The following is a 23,584-nucleotide window of genomic DNA, read 5'->3' on the forward strand; positions in this document are numbered from 1 at the left end:
CCCACAAGGCAAACGCAGCCTACCACCCATGCGTGGTGGCCTATCAAGACCAAGACTGCCAATTTTTGCTGCCCGTCTGCAGTGTAATATAATCAAGGGGTTGTCACCAAGAAAGCCAAAATGATGAGCTCCATTCAGCAGGATGGGTCAGCATGTGGGCTAATCAAAAAGGGCTGTTTCTTGATCCCTGCCACAATGTGCTGTGAAACCCAATGGCTTGGTGACTTTCAAAATACTTGCGTCTGTTTCTGATCCTTTAGGAGCAAACATTGGACATTAGAGGAAGAGTCTTGCCCATTATTGGCTTGAAGAGACCTTTGCCTGAACATATGAGTACAGTACAAGACAAAGGTATATACTTTGTGCGTGCAAGATGCACACACATGCCAACAGACCCTAAATACGTGTGTATGCTTCTATAGTCATGCTGCTGGTTTGGATGGTCTCCTTGGATGCCTAAGGAGGAGCTGGGCCTGTGTTCTGAGTGCACGCAAAAAGCAGCTGGGATGGTCTGTGTGCACACACACATACAACTGCAAGCCAGTGGTACAGTAAATATATGCACCATGCATACCTGCTGAACAAGACGGGCAAAGTGCTCCATAGAAGAGCACATACCCTTGCCCTGTGCCTGCCAGCACACCAAACGATGTAATGGTGGTAGAAAAAAGGAAAAAATAAAAATCATAAAAAAGCAAGCATTGACGGGAGAATGAGAAAAGGAGACAAACCCAACTGAAACACGAGATGCGGCATGCACGGGGCTGGCTTCCTGCTTCCTGTTCCTCCTCCTCCTGCTCCAGTCGCCTAGTACCTTTGCCTCTGCAAGGAGCTGGGCCTCTCTGAACCGAAAGAAGCCACCGAGTCGGGCGGACGGGACCACGACACCCCGCCCATTTGCTGCAGCTTGGTGCTCAGCTCGCTGATGATGCTGGCCTTCATGGTGGACATGGGGGAGGCCTTGGGTTCCTCCCACGGCAGCGTCGGGGATTTCCGCTGCAGCTCCTTGCCCGGCTCGGCAGCGGCCGGCTGCTGGTGGTAGGGCGGAGCGGGCGTGAGGGCAAACATGTTCTCAGTACATGCAGAAACCGAGATGGTGGAGCTGGTGGGGGTTGCCACCGGCAAGCGACCAGGGAATGGCCGCGAGCGTAGCTTGGTCTGCAGGGGGCTCTTCTCTGTGCTGCCTCCGCCACCACCGCTGCTGCTGCCTCCTCCGCTGCCGCTGCCTCCCCCAAAAGCCTGTCCGTCCAAATAGGTGATGTAGGTGTCCAAGAGTTCGGTGCCTTCCCCAGACATGCTGGACAGAGTCGAAACGCTGCTGATGGTCTCCAGGTGGTGGTCGCTGCTGCTGCGGCTGTCCACCTCCTCGATCCCCGAGTCCGTCACGGCTTCGGGGGCCTCGGCAGGAGGGATGGCGATGGAGGACACGACGGAAGAGAAGTTGACGTGAGGGGCTTCCTTGGTTTCTGCTGTGCCGGCTTGAGTCAGGGTGGCCACCTCGCTGTCGTAGGAAGTCAAGCTGGATGCCGTGGAGTCCAAGGCGGCTGGAGCAGGGGGCGCGGCTGGAGGGGTCATTGCAGCAGGGACTTCATTGGCGGCTTTGGGGGGCGACTCGGGCTTGTCAAAGCTGTTGGAGAACTCGAGGGGCGGCGGGAGCGGCTCGGTGAACACAAATTCGTCATCCACATCGATGGATGGGGCGGGAGGGGGCAGCACCAGCAACGGGAGCCCGTTTTCCTCGGCCACGCGTTCCGCGGGGGCAGTGGCCACCTCAGCTTTCCCACTCTCCTGGCCCCCTTCCTCCTCCTCTGTTGGGCGGCAGTTCTCCATGAAACGCACATGCAGCTCCAGCTTCTCCCCTTCCTCGGGCCGCTTCTCCCACGGCGCGCCTTTGGCCGAGGACGGAGGATGCTGCTGCTGCTGCTCGGGAGAGGGGTGCCGGGGGCTCTCGGGCTCTTTCCGTGGTGATGCCGGGCGCTGGTGGTGGTGGTGGTGATGGTGCTGCTGCTGCTCTGGCGTCCCCCAGAGCCGCAGGATGGAGCTTCCGGGAGACTCTGGTGTTTTGGGAGCCTCTCCGAACCGGGGCGAGGACGGGCGCGAATGCCTGTCATCTCGGCTCTCTTGCTGAGACTGGGACTCCTTCAAGGCCCGCTCACGGGCCACCAGGGCCAGTCCCAAGGGGGATCCAGGGTCTAAAATCTTGCCCGTCAGCGGGTGAATGAGAGGCGTCGAGTGGGCCTGTAACTGCGGCAGGAAACTGGAGCACACGGAAGTGAAGGCGCTGGTGGTGCTGGCTCCGTACGTTTTCGCGGCTCGAGGCGGGAGGTAACCGGAGCTGCTTCCACTGCCGGCGCCGCTGCCAAAACAGGGAGCCATGTTGAGCTGGATGTACGGCTCGCTGGAGAACATGCCTTCGTCGATGGATTTGGAGTGGCGGAGACGGGGCATGGGCGTCTGTTGAGAGTCGTCGTCCGGCTGCTCGGTGGAGAGAAAGAGGGCAGACTTGCGGCGAGCCTCACTGTACCACTCGCGGTCCCGCCGGGCAGCCCCAACCAGGGCCGCCCCAAACTGACTGGTGAAATCCATGCTGTTGTGGAGCTGGAGCGAGGGCACAGGCACTGCCGTCTCCGGCTGGCTCTCGGCCTCCATGCTGCTCCCCTGGCTGCTGCGCCCGCTGCTGCTGGTCGAGGGGGCTTTGATTATGATGGTAGGGATGGGGATGGAGCTCTTTTCCGGCGGGGCGGGCATCTGGGGCTGCAGAGGCAACGGCTGCGCCTGGGAGGCAGAGGCTCCCTGCTGCTGGCGCTGCTCGTCTTCCACTTTGGTCTGCTTGACAAGCGGCCCCTTCCGCCGCATGGGCTTGGTGGGGACATACATGGCGGTGTTGGTGGCCCGCGGCGGCAGGTTGTAGTAGCGCAGGTCTGGGGTGTGGCCCCGCCAGCCGCGGGCGGTCGACCCCTCGGCCCCCGCCTCAGACTCCTGGCGGTAGAGGGACATCTTGTCGCGGGAGCGCGGCTCGTAAGACGGTTCCTGGTGCAGGGAAGCTGAGTAGAGCTTGGCCTCGCTGCTGGGGTTGAAGGTGGAACGGGCCAAGGGTGTGGCACGCCCGGACGCCGAGGGCGTGGTGCTGCTGTAGGGGGGGTCTGGAGGGGAGGTGGTTGGAGGCGGGGGGATGTCGTCAGAACCGGGGACTGAAAGGCTGCGGCTGAACTTCATGGCAGGGGGAGTGAGGTAGGGCTTGTCATCCTCAGCGGCACCTGGGGAGAGAAGGAATGCTATCATCACCAAACCGTTCTCCCATATTTCCACTGTCTAACCTGCGGCCCTCCAGCTCCCACCATCCTTGAATCATTAGTCCTGTCTGCTGGGGCTGATGGGAGTTGGGAGTGTGGAGCTGCAGGCTCCCCCGCCCTGCTCTAAGCAAAGAGAACTCCCTCTTCCCTCCCGGCCCTTCTCGTTCATATCTGCTGTTGGACCACGAATGCCGGAAGGCACTAGTTGGGGAACCCTCAAGGGAAGACAGCTCAGAGTCCGAGGTGTGGTGGTGGTGAGATATCGAAAGCTGAAGGAGTAACAGGGTTCAGTGAGCTGGTAGAGTCTGTGGCAGAGAGCAGTCCAGAATCGGAGGCAGAAGCTGAAGCAGGTGAGTAAGAGGAGGGAAGTCAGGAGGGAACGAGATGAGTCAGGTTGGTGAAGAGTCACAGGTGTCTCCTCCTGCTGTGACAAGCTCCCCCCCCCCCAACTCCCAGAACCAGGACAGGTATGAAATGGGAGGAGCAAAGACAGGCTGCATGCAGGAACAGTCTTCAATTGCTTGCAAGAAACCCTGGAGAGGCAGAAACATAGATGGCAGTGGGAAGGCGGGGACTTTTAGTTTTGACAACTGCTGGAGCAGTGACCTTTACTCGATCTCCAGACCAGGACCTGGCTGCAGCTGTACAAGTATCCAGAATGTGGCAGCTAGACTGGTGACTGGGAGTGGCCACCGAGACCATATAACACCGGTCCTGAAAGACCTACATTGGCTCCCAGTACATTGGCTCCCAGACACCTCGACTACTGCACACCCTCCCAACCCCTGTCTCACCAATAGACTTCTGGCGGAGCATCATGCCTGGGGGGTGACTGGCTGGCAGGTAGGATGGGCGCTCATAACTGGCCTGACTCAGGCGGTGCTGTTCAAAACTGGGCTGGAAGAAAGAAAGAAAAAGATGAAGCCAGAGAACTGGTAAGAGCAGATGAAAGGACTCAGAGAGGCTGGGTGGCGGGGGTGTAGTCAGGATTTATTTGGGGGGCAGGCTTTATGTTGGAGGGGGCAGAACTGAGTTAAGTATTTTTGTTTACTTACTTGATGGGGGGGGGGACTGCCCCCTGCCTACGCCCATGGTGGGTGGATGTAGCAGCAATAATGAACTATCACTCTATTTATATTTTATTTTTTTTAAAAAAAACTAATGTATTTTATTAATTTTCAAGAGAAAGAATATAGGTACGAACAGAAACATTACCAGCATTATCAAAACTATTGGTTTCCCCTCTCCCAGAGAAGAGAAGATAAACTATCACTCTAATCGTGAACTCAGGTACTTAGTACCAGGATACTAAGGTTTGAAGAAGTAAAGCAAAACAAAACACACACCCCAAACTTAGATGGGGCAAAAATGATCCCCCAAAACAGCTTAGTAGCCACAGAATATTAGAGTATCAAGTGGATAGCATTCAACAACCGAGGGTTTGAAGAGGAAAACTCACGAGGGAACATATTGGCAATTGCATTTAAAAGAATACTTTTTTAGCCAGCGTTTCACTCTCTGCATAGGGAAACTTTGATCAAAACAACAACAGATCTTGCTAGATGTCTGCTCCACTGGTGAGCTGTGCTCCATCCTACCTCAGCAGAGAAATAGTTCTTGGCAGAGCCCCGAGATTTCCCCAAGGAAGGAAGCCCTCCGCTGCCACATCCATCCCCCACGTTGATTGTCTGTTGAGCTGCTGCCAGGATCTCGTCCAATTTGTCTGAAATGAGGCAGAATCACAGAAAGAGGCAAGATTACAACCACCCCCACGCAGAGCACGCCTATGTCCCTTTGCCCATCAGGCTAAGGGTGACCTGATTTCAGTCTCATGTAGTCTCTTATTTTTAAAATTATGATCCCTACGGTCCACCAATGTGCTTAAAATTTACAGGGGCAAATTGCATCTTCGGATCCAGGATACCAAATCTATGCTGAGCTATCCTAATCTGCATTCTTGCCTAAGAAAGTGCACTGCAGGACCAGACCAAGATCAGACGAACTATGGAGAATGCTTTATGCTGAGATGTTCCGCTTTAGACTACAACTCTCATAATTCCTGACCACTGACCTTCTTGGCTGCAGCTGATGGTTGTGGGAATTGAGCCTTGGGGGTCCAATATCATCTGAAGGGCATCAAGGTTAGGAGAGACTCTCCTAGCTCCAATAACGTCTCCCCGACTGGTGCCAGCTTTCCCAGGTCTCTCACACCTAGAGAAATCTTGCCTGGCAGGGGGTTTTGCAGTTCCGAACTTAAAACTTTATTATGAGGCCGCTTGTCTTTGTTGGATAAAAGAATGGGCCATTTTAAAAAACACGGATTTGTTGGATCTAGAGGGATTTGACATTAGATTCGGCTGGCATGCTTATTTGTGGCATGATAAAGGAAAGATCCATAGAGGCTTCTCTAATCATATCATTAGAGGCTCGTTATTAGAAGTTTGGAACAGGAACAAAAAGCTGATTGAAAGAGACACCCCTTGGTGGCTTTCACCAATTGATATCTTAACAATAAAAAAGTTAAATCTGGAATGTGAAAGATGGACATACGAAGATCTCCTAGTTAAATCAGAAAGAGGGTGGAAAATTAGACCGTACGAAGAGCTAAAGGATAAATTAACTGGATGGATACAATTTCACCAAATTAATGCGTTATGGTACGACCATAAAAAAATAGGAATGAGTGAAAAAAAGTCCAGGTACCAGGTGGAAATCTTAGAAAGTAATACTAAACTCTTATCCAAAATGTATAACCAACTGTTAGACTGGGATACTAAAGATGAAGTGGTGAAAGGAGTCATGGTCAAATGGGCCAGAGACCTTGGATATAATCTGGAGTTTGACAGATGGGTAAAACTTTGGAAGAAAGGTATGAAGTTCACAGCATGTGCTGCTCTCCGAGAAAACATGGAGAAAATGATGTATCGTTGGTACATCACCCCGGCAAAACTGGGGAAGATGTATAAGACCGGAGACAGCACATGCTGGAAATGTAAAACTAAAGAGGGTAATTTCTTTCACATGTGGTGGACCTGTGACGAAGTGAAAAGATTTTGGGGACAAATTTACGATGAATTAAAAAGAATACTGAAATACACCTTCCCCAAAAAACCTGAAGCGTTCCTTTTAGGTATGATCGGAGAGGAGATCAAAAATGAAGACCAAACATTCTTTCAATATGCAATGGTGGCCGCCAGGATTTTGTTAGCGCAAAACTGGAAAACTTCCAATATCCCCACCATTAGAGAATGGCAAATGAAATTATATGAGTATATAGAATTAGCTAGAATGTCACAAAAAATTAGGCATCAAAAAATCGTTAAGTTTACGAACGACTGGAATAAATTTTTAAGTTACATTGAAATCAATCTAGGTATTACCAAAATCACAGTGGGCGGAATCTAAAACCTGCGATGTAAAGAGCTGATATAATACAATCTGCAGATAAGCGATGAGTTTATTTTGCCTAAACCGAGATGGAAGGAAGCCAATTGAGTGATGTTATGTTGGTTTGTCTGTTTTATGTTTATAGGCGTTGTTTGTTGTTGTTGTTTGTTTGTTTGTTTGCTTTTTTTTCAGTCTTTTTTCTTTTTTGTATTGTTTGATGTCGTTTCCAAAATATCAATAAAAAGATTAGTAAAAAAAAAAAAGAGAGAGAAATCTTGCCTGGCCAGTCCTGCTGCCTGAGTTAAGCTTCTAACTAGAGAGGCTGGGACCTTCTAACTGGAACCTTGTGCATGCAAGCTCCACCTGACTTCTTTGCACTTCCCACTAGCTCACCTTCTGCCCATGCCCACACAAGACTACACTTTCTCACCACCAGCCAGGAACTTTTATGCTTGGGAGTCAGTACCCTTGGCTCAAGCCCCAGGCCTTAAAGATGACACTGTCAGTACTGCTGCAAGCCCATCCTGCTACCAGACACTGCCCGCCCCCTTCAACAAGTAAAACCACATCAAACAACCTGATTGGTATTTGGGGTTTTGTGTGTGTACCTCCCAGCCATTTGGCAAAGAAGGCAAGACTGGTGCTCCTCACAGCCCATTCATTGTGAGCTGTATACCAGCTTCCATCAGCTAGACTAGTGACTGGATTGACTGCTGAGACCAGATAACACCAGTCCTGAAAGACCTACATTGACTCCCAGTACGTTTCTGAGCACAATTCAAAGTGTTGGTGCTGACCTTTCAAGCTCTAAATGGCCTTGGCCCAGTATATCTGAAGGAGCGTCTCCACCCCCCATCGTTCAGCCCGGACACTGAGGTCCAGCTCTGAGGGCCTTCTGGCGGTTCCCTCCCTGCGAGAAGTGAGGTTACAGGGAACAAGGCAGAGGACCTTCTCGGTGGTGGTGCCTGACCTGTAGGAACGCCCTCCCATCAGATGTCAAGGAAATAAGCAACTATCTGATTTTTAGAAGACATCTGAAGGCAGCCCTGTTTAGGGTAGTTTTTAATGTTTGATGTTTTATCGTGTTGTTAATATTCTGTTGGGAGCCGGCGAGAGTGGCTGGGGAAACCCAGCCAGATGGGTGGGGTGGGTATGTATGTATGTATGTATGTATGTATGTATGTATGTATAAATAAATAAATAGCCCCAACAGCCAGCATGGATGATGGGTCTTATAGTGCAGAAGCAACATCTGGAAGAGTGAAAGTCCTGCATCTCTGCTGTTATGGGATAGGAAAACCTGAAAATCTCTTTTTCTGTTGGCTTCTGCCCTGAATCCAGCCCCAACAGCAAGGGGGCTGCTACCCAAACACCAGGATGTTGGATTTAAAGAACTGGCAAGAGCTTGTTTTGCAGGCTGACACCTATTCCATAAACCCTAGCCGTGGCTATGCTCCCTAGTCCTCAAACATTGTTCTGCACATGTACGCCAGAGTAAAGACAAAACTGAAGATTTCACACCGCGGTGCTGCAAAACTCCGCAGCGTGAAAAGCCAAATTCTGTTACCTGCTAAGGCAAATGCAGGAAATAACTGGCACCCCCTCTTGCAATGAAGCATGAGGAACGCTCCCAGAGGGCACCCAGGAGGAGTGCTGCTTCGCAGGCACCCAGCCTTTGCCCCGAGATTCCCTCCCGCAGACTGTTGGCGGTCGCCAGGGCCTGCTTGGTACTCACTCAGAGCCATCTGATAGACAGTCCGCTTCTTATCAGTGCCCATCGCCGGCTCATAATCTGCAGAGACGACAGGAGGGTAGGATAACGGGGGTGGGAGGTGCAGGGGGGGTGGACTGGGGACGGCATGTCTAGGAAGGCCGGTTCGTGGAGCTGTGTGGACGGAGGGGGGCGGCAGCGGCAACCGATGGGAGCGTCGGTGGGAGAGTGCAGGGTGGTGCTGGGTGGGAGGCAATGAGAGATAAGCGAGGTGGCTCGGTGCGTGCGTGGCGGGGTGAGGGATGCGTGACACTCACCTGTTTTCTTCTTCCAGGGGGAGACTGGATGGTGGGAGGGAGATAGCAAGAGGGGAAGAAATTAGCACCTCCACTTTGGGGGGAGGAGTAAGGTATAGCTGGGGGGGGGGAGGCCTGGAAACTCCCTGTAACAACAGAAGGATTTGGGCAGGATGTGGGAGAGAAGATACTGGGCATTAAGGCATCTCACGGGCATTGAGGCATCTGTCACTGCCCACAACAGCTCAGTTGGTAGAGTAGGAGACTCTTAACATCTCAGGGTTGTGGGTTTGAGCCCCACGTTGGGCGAATGTTTTATGCACTGCGGGGGTTGGGCTAGATGACCCTCACGGTCCCTTCCAACTCTACAGTTCAAGGAGTCTATGAATTGAGGATGGGGGGGGAGCGAGGCAGAGAATCCTCCCAGTTCAAGAGGGCATGGGCAGGCCTGTGAGGGCCTAGCTTCTACCGAAGCATCTCAGGCTATGATTACAATGTAAAAGACACAGACACACTCATCTCTAACCCTGTTAGGAGTGGAGATATAAGGTAAAGCCTGCAAGCGGTATTCTGTTTAATCGTTCTCTAAAAAAATAATAAATAACTTGAAGTGTATTAGGCTACTTGTATCTACATTCTGGCAATGCTGCCATGATTCCTATAAGCCTTTAGGACTCCTCACCCCAAACGCCTAGCCCTGTTCCCCACGAGCCTCCACCCCGTTGGGCGCTTCTTTCCTGCAAAGTGGGTGGGTGGGGAGAATTCGGTGACACCCGTTGCGGGTGGGGAGGGGAGAAATTAGTGTATCGAGTGGGTAGGTAGGGTGCATGTAGTATTTGCAGTTACAAAGTTGTCCAAGGGGTTTTGAAATCTCATTTCCCCCTATTTTGAAAATACGCTTTAAAAACGTGCGAGCTTCTCCCAAGCTGCTGTGGTGTAATTTAAAAACGTCCTTGGAAAGGACACTACATGACGTTCATCTGTCATGGATGTTTTAGCTGAGATTCCTGCATTGCAAGGGGTTGGACTAGATGACCCATGGGGTCCCTTCCAATTCTAAGATTCTACAATGACTTAGTGCCGTTTCCAGGGATGTGCCACTTCGATAGTGTGTCAGCAGTGGGGCTCCCTAGTCACTTGCAGCAGCTCCCCTTCAGGTTTTCAAAAATAGGGGGACTGATGAAAAGCCCTCAAGCCGCCTTGTATTACTGAACGCTTCCTAAAATATCCCCCGGCCTAAAAATATGCTTCCCTTCATCTAATCACCGCTCCTTTCCACACCTGAAATTATATGAATGTTTGGCTGGGTTAGATGTTTGCATCAGCCCTGCTATTTCGCTCTTTGACACAGGAAGATCACTGATATCAGGTCACAGATCAGGGAGGGGAGACCTTCCTTAAGCAGCAACATTACTCAAAACAGTGCGAAGAAGCGGAGAGCCCTCATCCTCCGAGTCTCCGTTTCTGAGCAAAAGGGAAGTGTGTGTGTTTCTGTAATCCAGCCCACTTTCTTGCCATTATTGGAGCAATTTGGGGTGGGGACAGGAACTCACCTTTCTCAACTATGATGGGTTTTGAGAGTCCGGGGCAGCCGTGGGTGGACAAAAAGAAAGAAGATGGAGACAGAGGAGAGCCAGTGACAAATGACACCCCACCCCTTCCATAATGATGCATAAAACTGGGAAACCCTCATTTATTCACCAAAATCATTATATACACCAGATTTTGCAACCAATCTAACCTTCCCCCAAAGCCTGCAGTCAGTAAAAAAAAATGATGATTTGGGATGAGCAGCTAAAATACGTTTTGTTTCGTTTTTTTAAAATTTATTCCGGTTGCAAAATCAGGCTCAGCTCTTGCCCCACAGTATGCCCCAGCTAGGAGAATGAAACTGGGACTTAAAAGAAAAACCTATTCCAGGTTCTGTGTTGCGGCATTTTCTATGTGCGATTCCAGTGGCTGAGGCCAAGTGCAGACATTGGAAACCCTCTCCACGGACACATTCACATGGGGACGGTAATGCGTAACTTGAAACGCAGATGGCGGCAACTTCCTGTCACAGTGAGGATTGCCCTTTATCCATCTGGCATAACTGCTTCCATGCAAGTCTCCTGCCGACTTCTGCTTTAAGCAGAATTTGAAGGATTTGGACAAACCGGGGTGAGACGCCAAGAGGAAGCCTTCAAAAGTCCATGCCTGGGTCTTGCCTAGGAGGAACCCTCAAATCAACAATCATACTGTGGGCAACAGAACCACTTTGGAAGCACCTAAGACCTCTTCCCTAAGGGCCCCTCAAATCTGGGGGGCGACAATGAATTCTTCAGCTAGAAAAAAACAAGTTCTACCATAGTAACAAATTATGCACGAATGGGTTCATTTGGGATAATCAAGGTGCACTGCATGGAGAAGATTCTGAATATCTGACTCAGCCTTGTTCATCATTTGCAGGTCTTCTACTCTAAGGCAAAAGAGGACACACATCAGAGGCACCTCAGGGCAGAACTACAACTATTACGGGGTGACCCAAACAATATTTTTAGCAAATAAATAAGTGCAAGAAGAAGTAGTTGCCCAAACCAAACAGGCCACAAGATGACACATGTATCAGCTGCACAGTCGCCGTACATGCATCCATCTAAATGCCAGGTCACTGTCATGTCTGTTGGTCACACTGTGCTTCTAGTGCAGTGTTCCCTCCCTCCAGTAGAGGGCATGTATGTATGTTCATCATGAAATGGATCGGGGGTGGCAGTTCCCCTCATACTCTTGAGGCAGGAAATGATAACCCGTGAGCATCCTTACCCATTTCTTCCAACTCAGATGTCATGGATTTGGAGCGCAAGGAGATGGCTGGAGGTGGCAATCGTCTTGTCTGCTGTGGCGCAGCTACAGTTAAAAACAAGAAGCAGCTCTGGGATCTTGCTTGTGAACCAGACTCGTGTCATCCAATTCCCATTACCAGTCTTTCCCCGAACCCGCTGGACCGCCCTCTCATCCAAAGTAAGTTTTGTATCTTGCCACCCTAACCACTTTTCCTTTTGCTCGAATGCAGGATGCATTCATCAGCTCCTGAGAGAACCCAGAACACACCATGGCAAGGAAGAGGGGAAGGCACTGGTACAAAAACAATAGGAGAATCCACGGAGTGACTCAACATACAAGAATGTTCTAGCTATCCCTTGAAGAGATTGAAGGTATTTCTGTAACAGTGCCCACGTGGGTAAGTTTAATGTGAGATTGACGCTCCTTACACATGCAAGTTTTTTGCATTGCCCACATAATGTTTTGGCATCAATACTCCAGTCTGTATCTCCCTCCCCGCTGCCCACTTAATCCAGATTTATCCTTTCAGGGAAGCATCCTAAATCAGCTGTCCCTGAAGGAGAGTCATATGACCTGTAACACGAAGGGCCACATATATTTTTCAGAGTGTAGCGCTGAGGTCGCGTCTTCCTTTGATTCTAGACATACATACAACATAAAGACAAGATTCCAAAGAATCTCCTGGACTTCTCCCCTTTGTGGGTCATATTGTTAGTCATTTCTTCCTGCATCTTTTATGATAATCCAAATCTTCTACCTCTCCATTATGTCCAAAACTCACCATTAAACTACAAGTGTTATTCCCATCCTACTAACGCTTTTAGCTGTTTTCAAGGGTTTTTAAAATAAATTATAGATTTCCCCCATTCCTTATTAAAATTTTGGTCTTCCTGATTTCTGATCCTTCCGGTCACTTTAGCAATTTCGGCATAATCCATCATCTTAATCTGCCATTCTTCTCTGGTAGGGACTTCATCTTCTTTCCACCTCTGGGACTTACTGTTCCTGCTTCTAAGCCCCAGCAGGTCCCATTCTCCAACTCGGAGAAGATTTCAAGAGTAGAGCCTTCCCATCTTTAACTTCTGAACAACATATTCCCCCCCCCTTCTTTTCTTTTTAAAAAAGAACCCAAAGCACCATCCCAGAATGCACTGCGGTGGTACCTTTCTTCTTCATGGCCTCTTCCATCTCCGGATTCCGCGTCACCATGACAACCTTTACCATCAAGTTGTTTCCGCCCTGCCGAATCATGTTGACGACCTGTCGGTGTCCAACCTTCACTACGTTCTGTCCATTGACCTGGAGTGGAGAGCTGATGGTTAAAGCAGTGCAGGCTGGGATGGAAGCAGCGGGGCAACTTCTGAACTATTTAGCAGGAACTCTCAAGAGGACTCTCCCTCTAGGTGGCTTCCCCCAGGTCTTGGGATGCCTGGCCAAGAGAGACCTGTCTAGCCATGTCTCAGATGACCTTCTGCCAGCAGGCAAGTTCATTTTAACTTAGGCCTTCCTATAAGCAGAGCTGTAATTATGTAGAAGCTTACTGGTCTTTTTAAAAATTGATTTCATTGATATTTCACTTGCCTTGTTACAATGCTTTTCCTCTTAACTTTGCATTTCATTGCCGTTACAATAAAAGATAACAAAATGCCGAATTGGCATTGTTAGTCACCTTGAGCACCACTTGGCAGAAAGGCGGGATGCAAATTTAACATACAAACGGGGTGGGGTCCAGGTTTAGTCGCACTTAGCACAGAGTAGACAAACTTAAGCCCCAGTGATTCCAACAAGTCAACTCGGAAGTAGGATTAAGGCTGCAATCCTAACCTACTCAGAGGTTGTTTACGTTGTCGGCATCCCACTGAATTAACTCCCAAGTTAGCGGGGCCGTCGCTGCAGCCTAAACCTGAATGCAACTGATAAAAGAGAGAGAATTCCTTCTCCCTTTCATATAACACAGGAACTCAGGATCACCCAAGAGAACTGATTAGCAGTCGATTCAGGAAAGGACTTCATTGCTAGAATGAAACACACAAGTAGGAGTGAGCTAGCCATTACTTTAAGGCTTTAAAGGGGGGCTGGGGAGGCTCATGGCAGCTACGGTCTGTTATTTTCCATCTCCGGGGGCAAAAAAGCCACTGAATTCCAGTCACTGGGGAGCAAGAACAGGGAAATACTGCTGCTCTCACGCCCCGCTTGTGGGCACCCCAGCAGGATCTTGCTGATCACTGTGGGAAAATGGAACCTGGGTCTGACCCAACAGAGCACTTCTGGTGTTCCTATGACTAAATCAGAGGATTGTGGTGGTGGTACGTATAACATAATTGCAAAGTCCTAACAAAAGCCAAACATTTGCAGCATTATGTGCCATTCAGCCTAGTTTCTTCGTGAAACGCCTATTTATTTTTAAAACAGAAATAGAACGGGCCATCAAAGCTACAAACCTGTATGTTCAATGAGGGGAAACCCTGGAAAACATAAGGAAGCTTTGGAAACTGGTAATTAGAAAAAACAACAACACAGGCCACGCAATGGTGCGGACTTGCTTTTAAATGTGCGAGCCCAGTGCAGATACCCAAGGAAGCACTCGTGCGCCCATATGCACCCTCCCCGTGCAACACGAGTGTAGCACAAGAGTTTGTGAAAAGTTCCAAGAGCAGCACAGAGGCAAGTCTGCCAAACCATTACCTCAATGAGGAAGTCCCCCATGCGGAGACCAGCCTGCCAGGCCACACCCCCTTCATCCACTGACTCCAGGTACTGCAGCGCAGGGAAAGCAGGGGTGGGTGTGAACTCCTCAATTGGGGTCTGCGCTGTAAAGAGAGAGGTGTGTTAAGTGACGCCCCTGGAGCTACATAAGCACCTGCCAGGCTGGGGTGGGCAAGCGAGTGGGGTGGCAGCAGGAGGGCAACACAGGGGATCATGGCTTTGCTTGGCATTTCTGTGACACCTCCTCTCTGTGAAAACAAACCACCGTTCGTTTCAAATCCCAGATCTGAAGACCCTTGTTTTCCAAAGTCAGGAGCGAGCGGTGGAGCTTGGGAAGTGTTTAACAGAGTCGGCGCTTCTGAGCAGTGTCAGAAACTCAGATATATAAGCTAGGCGCCAAATGGCTCCTTAAACCAAGGTTACAATCGCCAACGCAGAATGCCTAGTTGCCATTTTGGGGCAAGATGGATCCAAAGTCTTACTTTTCAAATGATGGACTGGCTGTGATTGATTCTCAGCTAAACATCTGGCTAGTTCAGATGACAACCTTGAGCTAGCTTTGGGAACTTAAAAGAAGAAAAGCCACTTGATCCAGGCACAGTCCACATATATTTTGGCCTATTCAAACCTCTTTCCTTAATGGTGAGTGCTCATGCTCAGGCTGCACAGAAAAAGCATTTTGGTTCCATAAATTCATTCTGATTGTGCAGATAAAATATAATGGATAGAATTCTACAGGATGGGGTATTAGTGCATGCAAACAGTCCAGATTCAATAATCCAAAAGTGTTTGAAAGCCAGGTGCAAAATGTGCCTAGCGCCTGGCTAATTTCAAACACTGTTTCTGTGTGCGTGCAAAGCACCATTCTCCCCCTCGAGGCCATGACCAGCCCCTGCCACACGCATCTGGGGCTAGGGGGCAGGTTTCTACATCAAGGTCATCCCTGCAAGGTGAAGGTCGGCCCCAGCACCTGTCATTTTTTAGCACAGCTTACACCCTGGCTCTCTAGCTTAAGGTAAGCCAAATATCCAGAGCCAGCCTAGCTTTCTCTCCTGGAAAACCAAATTTTCCACCTTGTACCCAGCCTTTTGCATCAATTTTCATCCATTTCAGCACCTTCTGGCACTGTTTCTTTTAGGCCGAGAAGGAGAACTTTGGTCGTTCAGATGTTGCAGGACTGCAACTCCCATCTTCCCAGGCTATCGGCCTCCTATCAACTCTCCCTATGCCCACCATTTCCTCAACCTACTATAAGAATGGCCACAGCCAGTTAAGCAGTCACTAATCTTCATTAACTGATTTTGAGCTTGCTCATGTGCTCTGAAGCAGGGGAAAGCAGTGGAGGTGGGCAGGCGGGCAGTGTAGACCTGGGCTCCTTTGACAGCTAGCCAATGGCTAGAGGTGGCCCTAGTGTCCAAGAGTGATGCTAACTCCCCCTCTCACCCTTGGCCCCTCTTAGCACAAAGCCAAATCCTTCGTTGTCCTTCTTCTGCAGCAGCACTGTCTTCTCTTTAATGATGTAGTCACTGCAAAGGAAAGAGACAACAGGACAGGTTAGGAGGCAGCCACATTCCAATGGGAATTCCCGACTCAGACACTCTTCCAATGTACAAAGAATAACTAGAGCGTAATAGACTGCCCCGCACTGCTAACACAGCATCACTCATGCAGGAAATCCACGGTGCACCTGGTTTGCAGAACTTGCCGGCTCCAGATTTCTCTTCCTTCCCCTTTCCATTGCTGGACAAAGTTCTGATACTGCAAATATGGCACCTACTGCACACTAACAATGGAACCCGCTAGAGGAGGCAGCACAGTGTCAAGGTTCTGAAAGGGCAAACAGGGTCAATGCAAAGGGAAATAGCACTGAACTTGTTCCTGCTGAAGGAGGCCTTAGCACTGCAAATGCAAGTGCAAAGCCTCCCTGGTCTACAGGGCTTAGGTTCTGGAAACCTAGAAGACACTACACAACATCTGATAGAAGCAGCACACGCTCAATGCAAATACAGATGTCAGTGCACAGAATATACCCATTACCCCCTTGGAATGCACTGCACAGTGCTCGCTATCTACAGCTTTGCCAGCAAATTTATAAAAAGCAAAGCACAATCTTTGCACTGCAAATATACACTGCATGGTGCTGTAGCAGTGCAAATGTAGCACACAGGAAAGCAGCATGACTAGTACAGAAAACACTGCACAGACATATACTCCAAATACAGTGTCCACTGCACAACCTTTGTTACAAGCAACACAGAGAAAATAGAGCTTACTGCCCAGGGCAACACTTCTGCAACACAAAATATACCATGTATGCTCACTGGCACTGCATCAGACTGGCATAGGTTATGCAGAAGAAGCTGCATAGTCCCAGTGCACATGGCACATTCAAATCCAGAGCCTACTGCAAGTCTGGAGCAGTACTGAAAATATAAAGCCCACTGTTCAGCCACCCTATCCAGTACTGCAGAAAGAGTGCCACAGTGCAGGCAGCCATTTATTCTAGCTGCAAATACAAAAACCACAAGTACTGCACAGGCTTCAGGCACTGCAAATATAACCACTTCACAGTACTGCAAAACTGAAAATGCAGTGCCTGCTGCTGATAGACATAGCATTGTGGGGTTAGAATGGCACACAGCCATAAATCCAGTTCACTGGATATGACAAAAGTACTCTGCAGGCTTCACTGTGTTGGTACTATCAACCCCCCCCGCCCCCCAAGAATCCAGAGTTCACTGCTGACAGCAATCTGACAGGGAAACAGACAACAGAAGGAGCTCCCTGTTTGGCAATCCTACAATTCTAGTCGATAACCACAAGCACTGCCACTCCAGCTGCCCTGACAGCATTCCTCCAAGTTTCCATATGTTACTTCCCTCATCATGGATCCCAGTTACAGGCCTTACATGCACCCACAGCAGTCTCTACAACAGGTCCACTGAGCCAAACTTAGCCCACAGGTCATGTGCCACCAAGGACTTGATAAACCTCTTTTTGTTGCCTGCCAGGACTGCAGAAACAGGAAGGCCATCAAAGCATCTAGCAGGCCACACGATACACATGGCTGGTGAGCAGCTTGATCCGGTGGGTCGCTAACCTATCCCATATTTACTTGAGTCTGTAGAAAGAATACCCTTAGCGCACCGTACCACAGGTGCTATTCAATGCGCACAAAGCATTAGAAAGAGAAACGCGCACAGTCCATATTGGACAGTTAAGAGGTATGTGTGTAAGAGATGTGCTCTTTTTAAGCACATTTTTGACTGGCAGGCGAACACATACAAGCAACATGCAGTGAACAGAAATGTGCGATGCTGCCACACCCACAGATAGCAACGCTGCCGACAGAAGGAGATTTCCTGGATACAGAGCAGACTTGGGAAAGCTGTGCCAAGTGAACAGACACCATCTCACAGCTCACCATGCTCATGAGTGAACTCCTGAGCCCCAGCATGTACATGCATGGTGATAACATCCTCACACCTTGTAGAAATCTAATCCCCACCTGAAACACAGCCATGCTCAGCACCCAAATACTTCCAAAGTATATTTATTTACTGCGTCTCTAATGCCACCCAATAACCAAAACAATGCACCTTCGTCATGTGCTAGACTGACACTTTGGGCTTCCATGCACCTCCAAGTATAAGTGGCACAAGCAAAAAAAACCCCACACCATCTCCTGGTCCCCATCTTCACACAGATCCTCTACATTAGGGAAACGTAATCCTGCACAGAATATCCCTGGGAGAGAAGCATGGGAGAAAGAACTATCAAGCATCTTAGTTCAAGGCCAAGCCTCTCGAGGTTAGAACCCGTGAGATTCTAGCGATCCACATGGACCCAACCAGTGGAAAGGAACAAGAACAGGGAAGCGGCTCCAAGTCCCATCTTCTGAAGCGAGGGCAACAGTGCTTTACAGAAGCAAAAACCTCTCTCCCCCCAGCATTTTGGACACCCGGACCCAGCACCCTAAGGTAGCAAACTGCAAGTGACAGAACAGTTTTCCTTTGATGAGATCATCGTATCATAACATTAACATATATTTAACACATATATGAGTTCTCTGCAGAAACCCATGGCAAAACAAGGCCTTGGAAAGATCTCCCTTTTGTTCCTTATCCTCACAGGCCCAATCCAAGATACAACTAAACCTAGCTGCACACAGCTGCAGTTTTCAACACTGCAGTGTAACTGTAAAGGGATTTGGAAGCTCAATCTTCCAATTAAAAAGTGCATGGCTTATTCCGTTAGATATAATATATGCAGGGACTGGTGTACGTATTCAAGGGTTAACACACTGATACGATAAATGTGATAGCATGCGTTGAAGCATGCATGTTATGCTCAAATGTTCACAAGTCAATGCAGACTCCGTATACAGTAATCTGTATGCACACAGTAAGTTAAGCTTATGTTCATGCACCAAATATATACATTTGGATCTACAGACCACAACGTGCAACTGCCCAAATTTTCATATGGATGTTAAAGGTGAACTGGGGGGTAGGGAGAGGAGGATCACATTTAAAACATACTATACTCATGAACAAACCTGTATGTAAAACTGTCTGCATGCAACAGACTGTCACAAAGATATATCACTACACGTGTACATAACCAATGCACATGCTTGGAAGGAGTGTTGTTTAGTATGTGTAGAGGATATAGCACATCATGCTCCACAGGGTCAGGCTTTTACTATGAAGAACAGAACAAACCATAATCCAGAATGCATGTGTGTTGCTTACCAGCACACAGCTCTGTGCATATGCATAGACCAGACATTAACACATATACATCATAGAGAGGCACATGTACACATACAATACTTTGCTTCCCAGAACTCCTCAGCCACCGTAATCTCAGGGCACAATACGGTTATGACGGCAGCATTAATCAATAGTGAAGCTGTATGCAGCGGATGGCGCCCATGCAGATGTGCACACACATACACACACATTCAAACTTCACAGACACATAAGCACCCACAGCCACTTCACAGTGTACACGGAGAGTCTACACCCATGTCGTTTCCCACCCTCAAGAATCTTCATGCACACAGAGGCACTACCATGCATACCTTGCACAAATCATTCCCAGACGCCCTCTGTGCAGCCATACAGAGGTACACAAACCGTGTAGACGAATACCTAACCATACACACAGCACACCCCGACCCGTATGTAGAGATGCATACACACGCACACACAAGCCCTCACTGACGCACACTGCGCGCGCACACACGCGCAATCCTCTCAAAAACAGGCACACACACCTCTCTCCGTAAGAGGCATGCTAATCTCTCTCCCCCCCCCACCGGACTCTCCCTCGCTGCCTCGCGCGCGCGCGCGCTCACATACCTAATCTCTCTGGCAAGCACCTTCAACCCATCACACACCGTCAGCATCGTCCCCCCGTGGCTCTCACTCGCATCCATCCATCCATCAATCCGGGCGGGCGCGCGCAGGCTGAATGGCCGGGTGCATGGAGCGGGGGAGGCGTTGTGCGCGGAGGGCGCGAGCTGGGAGCCGGCAGCGGCGCTGGATGACTGACTGAATGGCTGCATGAATGGCGGGCGGGTGCGCGGGCGTGAATGGGCTGCGGAGGGCGGGCGCGAGGCGAAGGGATGAATGGGGCGCCGGGGAAGGGGGCCCGCGAGGCATGAATGGGGGCCGGCTCCGCTGGGCTGGGAGGCCGCCGCCGCCGCCGCACGGGCCAGGGCCCCACGGCCGTGCCTGCCGATGGCTGCTCCGCTTCCTCCTGCTCCTCTTCCGACCGTACCTGTAGATGTACCAGACGCTCCGGCGCCGGGGCCCCAGGGCCGGCCAGCTGGACGAGAGGGCCGGCTGCTGCTGCTGGCTCCCGCCGCCGCCGTCGTAGCGGGCCATGGCTCCGCCGCCGCCGCCGTTGATCCCAGGCCCCCAGCCGCCGCTGCCGCCGCCGTGGGGCCCAGCCACATTCTAGGGGCGCGCGGTGGGATGGGGAGGCGGGCGGGGGGCGCAATAGCGGCAGTAGCGGCAGCAGCAGCAGCGGCAGGAGGGCTGCACCATACTCACATCATGGCACCGCGGGAAGGAAGGAAGGAAGCAAGGAAAGGACGACGACGGAGCAGGAGGAGAAGAAGAGCGGGGGGCTGGCGGGCAGGCCGGCCTGCCGGCCTTGTTCATTGGCAGCAGGAGCCGAGTCCAACGCCGCCGCCGCCGCCGGAGCGAGCGGGAGAGCGCACGCCGACCAGCCGGCACGCTTGCTTAACCCCTTGCGCACAGGAGCACCCGGCGATGCCGCGGCACTGCAGGAAGCGGGCAGGCCGGCCGGATGGCTGGTTGGCTGGCTGGCCCAGCTGGCTCAACCTCTCGGTCGGTCGTGGGTAGCGGCGAGAGGGAGCCCCGCGCCTCTGAGCATGTGCAGAGCGCCTGGCGCCGAGTAGCCGCAAGCAGAGCGCACGTGCACCCGACACACACACACACACACACACACACACACACACACGAGAAGCATGAGTTCGGGCACCTCTCTTTTGAGAAAGTAAAGACTGCAAGAGACATGATGCTCATGGTCTTCCCCCTCCCACCACAAACGCACACCCCCCAAGACAAATCCTTCCTCAATTAAGACTGTTTTGCGCTCTACCTGATCAGTTGGAAAGCAGCACCCTATGACAACAGAGGAGGCAGGACAGGCGAGCCAAAGGGCCCTTCTTCACCCCAACACCTCATTCATGTTTTTTGTTACTCCATGCCACAAGAAGTAGCGAGGGCCGCTATCTTAGATGGCCATAAAAGGGGGTTAGACAAAGTTACGGAGGATGAGACTATCCGTGGCTATTGGCTACGGTAGTTAAAGGAAGAAGCCTCTATCTGCTGGGGGTGGAGGCAATAAGCATGTTCTGCTTGTGGGTTTTCCAGAGGCATCTGGCTGGCTATTATGGGAAACAGGATGCTAGACTGAATGTCCTTTCCTTAGTCAAAACCAGCAGGGCTTGTTCCGTATGAGAGGATACCCTGTGGAAATAGAAGCCACCAAGGCCAAGCCAGCTACGGTTGCCTTTCCACTCTGTAACAAAACTGCATTTTGGGTCTAAGACAATGGCTCGCTTTCTGAACAGCGGGCTCCATCTCTCTGGAAAGAGCTCCCTTATGATCCCCTCTCTCACTTGAGTCCTCCTGTCAAAAAGCTCTAGGATCACTGTATAAATAGGTTTCCTCACTCCCAACAGTAGGACTTTTTAGCACTGGATGACAGGTCCCTATAGGAACAGCCACAGGAGGGAATGGATTTGCCTTTGGAATTGGGGCAGCTGTTTGGAGAAGGGACTCTTTATCTAGTCCCCTGCTCCTAGTGCCATAGCTGCATTTGGGGCTAGGCAACTCTCCCTTAAGCAGTGGCACCAGTACCAGCTGCAGCTCCCCCTTGGTATTCAGGGAAGAAGGGAGCCTTGGATAGAAAATCAGCAATGAGTGGGACAGGGTGACCCCAAATGCATGAATGGCTCCATTGCCGCCATGTTTTCAGCAAGCAAGGTTTCGACAGCTGCTTTTTCATTCAGGAACACCAGAGCCCATCACAGTCCCAAATACACATTACATTCCACGTAGTTTCTGCATATACATCATAGGGTGCACCTGAATTCACCCTTACTTCAGAGTACGCGTGCTCAGGATAAAGCTACAAGTACCAGTGATTTGCCTCCAAGCAAAAATGTGCATAGGACCACACACACAGATTTTATAGCTTAATTCTGTGCAGCATAACTTGGCAGTGAATACAATTTTGGTGAGTGAGCGTTACTTCTTAGCACACAGCGTTGGTGCCCTGTGAAAGTTTACTTGGGAGTTTGTTGTGCTGAATTCAGTTTGTTGTGCTTATACATTAACCTTTGCAGGTAAGGTTGTGCTTTATCTTCCCAACCATCATGCAACTCTCTCTGTAGCATCCTTCAAGTTGCAGAACAGCACCATCGCCCCACCCACCCACCATCTTTCTCTCACAGACTTGTAAAATAAGGTAGTATTTTTCATGTACGGCTAGTCATATTTGCACACTCACACATACAAGCAGGCAGGCTTGTGAAGAGCAATCGTCCTGCTCACCTTAAAGAATTTCCTCTAGGAAATTTCCGTGAAGGTGTTCCTTTTACAAAAAGTGGTTCTTTTTATAAAGGTCACAAATGTCTAACACAGGCGCCGACAAACAAGATAATAACTTACACAGATATATTTGCAAGGCTGCACAATAGTTCATACGGTATTTGCATGATAGGCTACACAGATAGTTGCTTTGGGGGGGCGGTCCCAGAGAACATAACAGAACAAGGGAAAGGATATCTTTCTCGGGAGTGCATAGAAGTCTTTGACAAATGGAATGGCAGGTATTTATCACTAAGCAAGGCTAAACTTCAATGCAAAGGCTTTGAGCCACCAATACCCTCAATATATGTCACTGAAAGCAGCCCCACATGTCCCACCCCCACCCCCAATTGGCAGAAGTTCACTCAAGTAGCTGTGCTGTAGATCAGACAAATTAGATACTTTTCAATGCTTCTTGTGATATATTTTTAAAAAGAAAAGCACACATTCCTATAGCCACAAAAGTTGATTGGGGGAGGGAGGAGATGCTATTTTTCAGACTGCTGGTATGTACAGGGACATGATATTGATATGTATGCAAAAGGCACACTGTCACAAGGTCAGTAATGTTTAAACGATCTCGATAAGGTGACACACACACTGAACTAGAGTGACACATTACCTGTGGTGATGTTTGTCTCATCAGATGGGTGCAAACTGCACGTTACTTGCAGATGCATGCAATAAAGGCTTAAGAGTTTTTTTTAAAAGAAATAAAAGGAAGGAAAGAAAGAAAAGAAAAGAAAAAAGAAATGAAAAACAGCTTTGGGGAGAGGCCCATTTTTGAGAAGAGAAGCAGTGTGCGGGGTGTGTGTGTGTGTGTGCTTAACCCTTCCTCCTCTGGACATGTTACTTCTCTTAATCTCTCTCATCCTGCCCACCCAGCCAAGGCTGCTTTCCCCTCTGCAGTATTTCAGCTGCAGGTTTGCCCTTATAAATTCAGAGCCTACCGTTAAGCAGTGGCTAAAGGTGATTCACAAGAGGTCAGCATGAAGGGGAAACTAACTGCCTATTTCTGACACAATACAGAAGGTGGGAGCAACTGCTGCCGCAGTAGAAAACTAAAACTATTCTGCCCCCTGGGCAGGATAAATGGGACAAAACGTCAAGTGTGCATAAGCTCTCAGTCTTTCTCTCCTACATGGGCACACAACGTTCAGGAACTTGGCACGCACAGCGGTGAAGTAACAATGCACAGCTCTTTGCAAGGCACAGTGTGCAAACTCTCTAAAACTA

At 49.9% G+C, this 23,584-nt stretch overlaps 1 protein-coding gene across 9 annotated transcripts in view; it reads right to left on the reverse strand.

Moving 5' to 3' along the window:
• SHANK1 (SH3 and multiple ankyrin repeat domains 1) overlaps positions 1 to 23,584 on the reverse strand; it is a 122,484-nt gene that overhangs the window by 20,155 nt on the left and 78,745 nt on the right. For 6 of the 9 annotated variants that reach the window (XR_014540979.1, XM_083582334.1, XM_083582337.1 and 3 more), the window contains 9 exons: positions 15,660 to 15,742; positions 14,196 to 14,320; positions 12,674 to 12,809; positions 11,490 to 11,573; positions 8,709 to 8,732; positions 8,416 to 8,472; positions 4,892 to 5,016; positions 4,088 to 4,190; positions 815 to 3,257 (listed from right to left, as the gene is read on the reverse strand). Coding sequence is in view for 6 of the 9 variants with exons in the window: in XM_083582334.1 (XP_083438460.1) it covers positions 815 to 3,257; positions 4,088 to 4,190; positions 4,892 to 5,016; positions 8,416 to 8,472; positions 8,709 to 8,732; positions 11,490 to 11,573; positions 12,674 to 12,809; positions 14,196 to 14,320; positions 15,660 to 15,742 (3,180 nt within the window). In the remaining 3 variants the exon portion in view is untranslated. Of the gene's footprint in view, positions 1 to 731; positions 3,258 to 4,087; positions 4,191 to 4,891; positions 5,017 to 8,415; positions 8,473 to 8,708; positions 8,733 to 11,489; positions 11,574 to 12,673; positions 12,810 to 14,195; positions 14,321 to 15,659; positions 15,743 to 23,584 lie in introns of all 9 variants that reach the window. The other 3 variants (XR_014540980.1, XR_014540981.1, XM_083582333.1) reach the window with 3 other exon arrangements.

The sequence above is a fragment of the Podarcis filfolensis genome (genome assembly GCF_964270895.1).
Source record: "Podarcis filfolensis genome assembly, chromosome: 13".
NCBI classification, from domain to species: Eukaryota; Metazoa; Chordata; class Lepidosauria; order Squamata; family Lacertidae; genus Podarcis; species Podarcis filfolensis.